This window comes from Teleopsis dalmanni, unplaced genomic scaffold (genome assembly GCF_002237135.1).
Source record: "Teleopsis dalmanni isolate 2A unplaced genomic scaffold, ASM223713v2 unscaffolded_contig_1987, whole genome shotgun sequence".
Taxonomy (NCBI): domain Eukaryota; kingdom Metazoa; phylum Arthropoda; class Insecta; order Diptera; family Diopsidae; genus Teleopsis; species Teleopsis dalmanni.
This window is the reverse complement of record NW_024033369.1, coordinates 1-7,940: the sequence shown is the minus strand read 5'-3', so window position 1 is coordinate 7,940 and position 7,940 is coordinate 1. Positions and strand designations below refer to the sequence as shown.

At 32.4% G+C, this 7,940-nt stretch overlaps 1 protein-coding gene across 2 annotated transcripts; it reads left to right on the top strand.

The window, feature by feature from the left end:
- Positions 1-868: 868 nt before the first annotated feature.
- LOC119664479 (probable ATP-dependent RNA helicase DHX34) lies at positions 869-2,963 on the top strand (the record flags this gene model as incomplete). Of its 2 annotated transcripts, none has more annotated exon segments than XM_038073953.1 (6): positions 869-1,149; positions 1,618-1,784; positions 1,842-2,193; positions 2,300-2,448; positions 2,494-2,715; positions 2,766-2,963. In XM_038073953.1, coding segments are annotated over 6 exon segments (1,191 nt in total), but the record flags the coding sequence as incomplete, so codon positions are not given.
- Positions 2,964-7,940: the final 4,977 nt, after the last annotated feature.

The following is a 7,940-nucleotide window of genomic DNA, read 5'->3' as shown; positions in this document are numbered from 1 at the left end:
TTCCTGGGGTGAAGACAAAATCAATCTTTCTGATTTATGTTGCAATTGAAAGTGTGTTTCATTATCTTTAAAGGTTTTCGCGTGCAATTGGATCTATATTATAGTTATTTTTTAATTAATATTTTTAGATATGATAGTCGCTTTTTCTATTCAAATATTCAGTAATTCATTTATTCGCAATACTTGCGTAAAAAAATACAAACATCTTATTGATACTTGAAATTTAGATGGCGCTGGCACGCCTGCCTTGAGCTTGCTCCGCATTTGGCGCTGTGAGTATGGAGGTTTTTTTCAAATAATTGGATTTTAGGTAAAAAATGGACAGTTTTCAAAAAATAATTGTGGAAAAACTGTATGTACGATTTTTATGATTTTAAGGTTTTTGGAAAGGAAATTTTATTCACTTTAAAGAAAAATTAATTCCATTGCGGGACCATTTTTGCACGCGCGGATATAATGATTACACTAAAGTAAGCTAAAAAAAATGCTATTTTTTATCAATTTTTTATGATAAAATTAAAATATCTAATTGAGGTTTTAAAATTGTGGTTTGTGATGTATTTGTGAACATTTTGCATTTTTACTTTTTTGATTTGGATGATATTTAAGCAGTTTTGATATCGAATTTTAATTCGATTTTCCGCAAATTCTGTATGTACGATTTTTCTGGTTTTTACTTTAGTTGAAAGCTTGTTTTATTACCTTTCAGGTGAATATTCGTGCATGTCGGGGCCGTTTGTGGTTGTTTTTTAATTATTTTTTAAGTAAAAAGAGTCAGTTTTTTCATAAAATTTGATTTTTTTATTTTTTGAATATCTCAGCTATTACGCAACATACAGTTATAAGGTATATACCAAATAAGAGATAATTGTATTTTCTATCTAAATCATATTTCAAACTTGGTGAAAAAGCTTAAATTTGGCTAATTTTGACAAATTAATAAACTTAGAAAAATTTCGTGTTCCAATTCCGGCTTGGTCCCCTCAGCGTCGTTGCTATCTAGGCTCAGGTGATAATATAAGCATTTTATAATAGTTACACTTAGAATGCATAGCCAAGGGGGAAAAGCTAACTATTCGTTTTTCGAAGATAAATTAAATTTTGGACAACACCTGCATAATGAACAATTTCAAATAGTGGAAAAAGAAAGTGAGTTTTGGCAATTTGTCATTAAATATGAAAATATGCTAAAAAATTGTGGTCAACAAATATTGTCATATTCATGGGATAATAATAAGTCGCGAGAAATCACATCCTATCACAAACAGAATTTTATCACAATAAGTCTTCATAGAAATCATATATATCCTTTCGAAAAGGGAACCACAATAGTAACGCAGTTTAAAAATATTGTCTTATTGTATTTGGATTTTAAACAAAAAAAAAATTTTCTAAAATAAAAAAATTGCGCAAAGATCAACGTTCTTTACCTGTTACATTCTTCAAAAAAACTTTATTCAGTTTACTTCCAATATCAAAAATAATAATTATAGCAGGTGACACCGGTTGTGGTAAATCTACACAAGTGCCACAATATCTATATGAATTTGGATATAGAAATATTGGTATTAATTTTTTCAACAATTGCTTATATAAATTATTAATAATGCTTTTCAGCATGCACACAACCAAGGCGTTTGGCTTGCGTATCTCTATCACAACGGGTATCGCATGAAATGCTGGATGATTATGGAACCAAAGTAGGTTTCCACATTCGTTTCGAAAATAATAAAACTCCATACACTAACATTGTATTTACAACCGAGGGTCTTCTATTGAGACAAGTATAGTTATTATTAATACTTATTATAATATAATATTTCATTACAATACATGCACAGTTAGCTGCAGAATCAAATTTACATCTATATGACGTAATAATGCTTGACGAAATACATGAACGAAATCTTTATGGTGATATTTTACTTGGTGTGATCAAATGTATACTTTGTACTAAATTAAATATAAAATTAATATTGATGTCAGCCACAATCAATATATCACTATTTCAAAGTTATTTTAAAAAAGAAGATATTAAACTAATTAAAATACCAGGCCGACTTTATCCCATCAAAACCATTTATATTACGCCGCCTTATATAGAATCTAAAGCCGTTAAACAAAAAATCGTTACACAAATGGATCCGAAACCATTTATACAAGTTCTTAGTTTAATAGACCAAAAATATCCTAGTAAGTTACAAATAAATGTAAGAGAACGTTTATTTTGTGTTGTATAAATCTTAAAATTGTTCCTTGTTTATTGTATAACATTAAGTACATTAGATTTACATTCAAGCTTCTGAACGTGGCGATGTATTGATATTTGTAAGTGGTATAAATGATATAACAACAATATCTGAAGCTGCAAAGGAATACGCAGAACGGAATTCTCATTGGATTATACTTCCTTTACATAGTGGTTTAGCCTTAGCTGATCAAAATAAGGTACTTAAATAAATATTATGAATGCACCTAACATTTCACTTACAGGTTTTCGAATATGCACCCGAAGGCTTTCGAAAATGCATTGTTTCAACGAATATTGCCGAAACTTCACTTACTGTAGATAGTATACGCTTTGTTATAGACTCTGGAAAAGTTAAACAAATGAGTTACGATGCCTCTTGCAAAGGTCAACGTCTTAAAGAGTTTTGGGTTTCAAAATCTTCTGCAGAACAACGTAAAGGTCGTGCTGGTCGCACCGGCCCTGGGGTATATTAAAAATGTATGGCCTTGATATTTTTTTTACATTTATCTTTTAGACTTGCTTTCGTCTATATACTGAGAAACAGTTTAATTTGTTTGATGATTATCTGGTTCCAGAAATTTTTAGAGTACCCCTTGATACTATTGTACTCCAAATGATAGCAATGGGATTACCAAATATTCGTGCCTTTCCATTTATAGAGAAGCCATCAGGCGAAAAAATTGAACAAACAATTATGGCCCTAAAACAGCATGTATACAAATAGATTTTCTTGAGATTAATTATGCCTCTATGAAACTACATCATTTTAGAACGCTTTAGCAGCTGATGAAAAAATAACACCATTAGGAAAAGCATTAAGTAATTTGCCTGTTGATATTTCGATTGGTAAAATGTTACTTCTCGGTTCGGTTTTTTCGGACATAAAAAAAATTTTGACATTGGCTGCAATTATAAGTGTACAAAATCCATTTACCAATTGTGCTTATAAAGATGTCAAATGTAAGGTTAGTCTCTAAAAATTTATTTTATTAATTATGTAAATTCATGTAGCTATAGTAAACAAGATACTAAGGTCGTTTGTGAGTTGTTCTAGTTTCACTAAATGGGATTTTCCTTGCAATTTTTTGTACATTTAGCAACAAAGTTCAAAAAAGTGTGAGTTGCATTTTGACAGCTAATTCGCATTTCAATGTTTTTCAAAAGTATGCAAACGTCACAATTTTCCAAGACAATATTGCAAAGTCAATGAAAAAAATCCACTTAGTTTTTTGCAAACAGCCAGCCACTGTAACAAAATTTTATCAAATAAGTGTAGTAATAAAATTTTTTGAAAATACAAATATTTACAAAATTTACTGCAAATGCCTAATAAATAATAGAAAAAGTGATTTTTTGGTTAAAAGTTCTTTAATAACGATAATTAATTTTTTTATTATAAAAAAAAGCAAGGTTTTAATAAAATTATTTTTTATTGTCATTTTCTGTATTTTGATTTATTTAAATTCATTTTTTTATTTTCATTATTACTGTTCACAGTCAAAAGTGGTGTAACGCAAAAAAATTGACAAACCAAGATTAGTTTTTTTATAAATCCCAAAAATTTATTGAACGCACCATTTCCGTCGGCTTCTTTATTTAACTTCGTAAGGCTCATCTTCTAATATAAATTTATGTATGTTAAAAGAATAATTCATTTTTGACATTTTTTTTGTGATCAACATTGGCGCGCAAAAAAATCACTCCGTAACTTTCAGTGTTTTCTAAGCGAAAAACTTAAAAAGTGATATTGAACTCATCACAAATAATTGAGACAGTGACTCTTAAATAATATTAATAAAAAAATAATAGTGCCCGATAAAATAAAATATTATTATATTTATTTATTTTTGCGAAAAAAGTAAATTTTGATTTTGTTTTCGAATTTGTTTACTTTTTTCCAAATTCACACACACTTGAAAACAGCTGATAGAGACAGCAAACTAAGCTTAAAAGCTCAAAAACAAATTTACAAAAAAGTGTTGCAAACGGGTAGAATAGCTAAACAAATTACAAATCGCAAATTTGAAAAATTGTGTAATTGTGTAATTAAATAACAAACTTATGCTAAATAAATAAAATAAATAAATACGCGAAAGGACGCCTCAAAATAAATACGCGAAAGGACGCCTCAAAACAAAAAAAAAAAAAAAATTTATTGTTTGATAAATTCTTAAGAAAAATTGAAATTTATATTTTATTATATTATAAATTTATATTATACTTATATTAATAATATATATTTATATTTTTTCTTTTTAAATACATACTATTTTTCTCGTGCCATTTAAAACAGAACTTTAAAGGTTTATAATTAAATAATTAAAAAGTAGAAGCTTCTTTTTCACAACAAATTACTCAGAGACAGTTGGCTGCTCAGCTAACTTCCACGATACCAACCACGATATGCCAATTAATAGATCACCGCCTTCGCATAGCGGAGGCACAAACCACTCACCCATATGCTACCCAACAGCAGATGGTAGTTCTGAGAAGCCAACTACGAACCAAACAACAATGCTAAACAACCAAACCCAAAGGCAACGCTCATACTCGGTAAGTGAAAATTCTTGCAAACAATCAAGCTATCAACCGCAAAGTCCAGCAACATCTTCGAAAAATAACACAGCATCAGCGCAACATGTTAACATATTGCCAAATATATTGCAAAAGAATAGTAACATAGCAAAAAATCCTGATTCACCCAAAGTCCGTGGCATGGATAAATATATTCAAATCATAAAAAGAAAACGTAGCCCGAAACAAGAAAATGCTAACAATGCAATCTCGACAAAAACTCGAAAAATAGAAAATATTTCGACAGCGAATCGTTTTGCCGTTCTAGCCGAAGACGATAAAAATACCAGACCCGCCCCTACCCAGAAACCGCCACCCATATTTCTGCGTGAAAAAAATTCAAACGCTCTTATATACTCCCTAACACAAATTATTGGCAAAGATTCATTCCATGTTGTGCCTCTTCGTAAAGGAAATGTCGATGAAACAAAAATCTCGATCAACGAAGAAAAACATTACAGAGCAGTTGTAAACAACTTCGAAAAAAATGGAAAAAATTTTTACACCTATCAATTAAAAAGTGCCAAAGGATTAACAGTAGTTATAAGAGGTATAGAACCAGATTTGAATACAGCAGAAATTAAAGAAGCACTTGAAGAAAAAGGATTTAAATCAAAATCTATATACAATATTAAAAACCGCGATAAAGTTTCGACACCACTTTATAAAATAGAGCTTGAACCTGAAGGAAAGAAACTCAAATCGAACGAGGCTCATCCAATTTATTCCCTACAATTCCTACTACACAGAAAAATATCAGTAGAAGAACCGCACAAGCGTAAAAACCCGGTGCAGTGTACTAATTGTCAGGAATATGGACATTCGAAGTCCTATTGCACACTTCGTAGTGTTTGTGTTGCATGTGGCGACTTTCGCCGCACTAAGGATTGCACATCAAATAAGAAGGACCCAACAACAAAAAAATGCGGAAATTGTGGAGGCAACCACACCGCTAATTATAAAGGATGTGTAGTATACACTACCGAAAAACAAAGAATGTTTCCAGCATTGCGTCCCCGCTCTCAGTCAGTAATCCCACCACACCCTTCTCAAATGCGATCTCAGCCAAATGCTCCATCTGACTCCAACAATACGTGTACACAAATATCATATGCAAACGCTGTTAGAGGATTCACTGGCCCAAGCAACGTCCAAAATGAAAACTCTACTAAACCATCTTCAAATATTGAAAACATGATCCAACTGTTTATGGAAAACATGACACAATTTATGAACACCATGCAAAATATGATGCAGGGAATGATTCAAAATCAAAATATCTTACTTTCAATCCTATCCAAACCATGAATGCAATCAAAATTTGCTTCTGGAATGCTAACGGCTTAAGCCAACATAAAAACGAACGTGTATTGTTTTTACAATCACATCAAATTGACGTCATGCTGATCTCAGAAACCCATTTTAACGAGAAAAGCTACTTTAAGATACCTGGTTACATACTCTACGATTCGAAACACCCCAGTGGACGAGCAAGAGGCGGATCTGCTGTCCTCATAAAAAACCACATTAAACACTTTCCAACTCAAACCCTTGAAGCAGAATATATGCAGGCGACAAGCATATGTCTAGAAGAATACATAAAAGGTCTGACTATAACCTCAATCTATTGTCCACCAAGGTATAAAATAACGGAACTTCAATTCGAAGAATATTTTACAAAGCTTGGACCCAAGTTCATAGCGGCCGGGGACTTCAATGCCAAACACACATTCTGGGGCTCAAGACTTATATCACCAAAAGGAAAATCCCTGATGAACGTGATATCAAAACTCGACCTTAACATATCCTCCACTGGCACACCAACATACTGGCCTTCAGATCGGAAAAAAACTCCAGACGTCATTGATTTTGCGGTAACAAAGAATTTAAAAAGAAATCAAATTGCTACCGAGGCATCCTTAGAACTCTCCTCTGATCACACGCCGACTTTTATTCTGATTAGAAACACATCAATAGTCAATCCAAAATCTGATGAAAAGCTCACAAACCAGCACACAAATTGGCTAAAATTTAAAAAATATGTTAGCTCACATATTAACACCGACATTTCCCTAAAATCAAATATTGAAATTGACAAGGCAGTCCAGGACTTCACAGCTTTACTTCAACAAGCCGCTCGAATATCAACCCCACTCCCAATACCCCACAAACCTATAAACTACCATACATCGAACGAAATTGCAACCCTTATACAGGAGAAACGACAAGTACGACGCCAATGGCAGTAACAACGATCCCCCCGTATTAAAAAACAACTCAAGAATCTGACGAAAGCACTTCAGAGATTACTCAAAGAAAAAAATTGCATAGAATACGAAAATTTTATTTCACAGTTGTCTCCAACGCAAACAACAAACTACTCCCTTTGGAAAGTCACTAAACTCAAGAAAAAGCCCGTTATACACAGAGCACCCCTCCGACTTACAGATGGAAACTGGGCTAAAAGCGATGAGGCAAAGGGTGCTGCTTTTGCAAATCACCTTAAATATGTATTTACCCCAATCTCTACTTTAACAAAACTTGACTCTCTGCCTTACTCCACACGAAACGACAATATGACAATTTGCTTCAGTAAAAAACCACTAAAAAGCGAAATCAAAAATTTAAATACCAAAAAAGCCCCAGGCTAATTACAGCTAAAATGCTGAAAGAGATCCCACAAATCGCCAAAGACCAACTACTTTTTATTTATAACGCTATTTTAAGGACTGCATATTTTCCAAACGACTGGAAGCTATCCGAAATCATGATGATACCCAAGCCCGGAAAGGTCCCCGCTCAAGTCACCTCATATAGACCCATAAGTCTGCTTCCAATTCTCTCAAAATTATTTGAAAAACTTTTTATAAAACAACTAATGCCATATATAAATAAGAAAAGAATAATACCTAACCACCAATTTGGATTTAGAGAAAAACACAACACAATAGAACAAGTACACCGCATAGTACGAGTAATTAAGGAAACGTTTGAGACGAGGCAGTATTGTTCAGGCGTCTTTCTTGACATAACCCAAGCCTTTGACAAAGTTTGGCACGAAGGATTGTTCTGGAAACTTGAGAAACATTTACCATACAATATATCCTCAGTTATC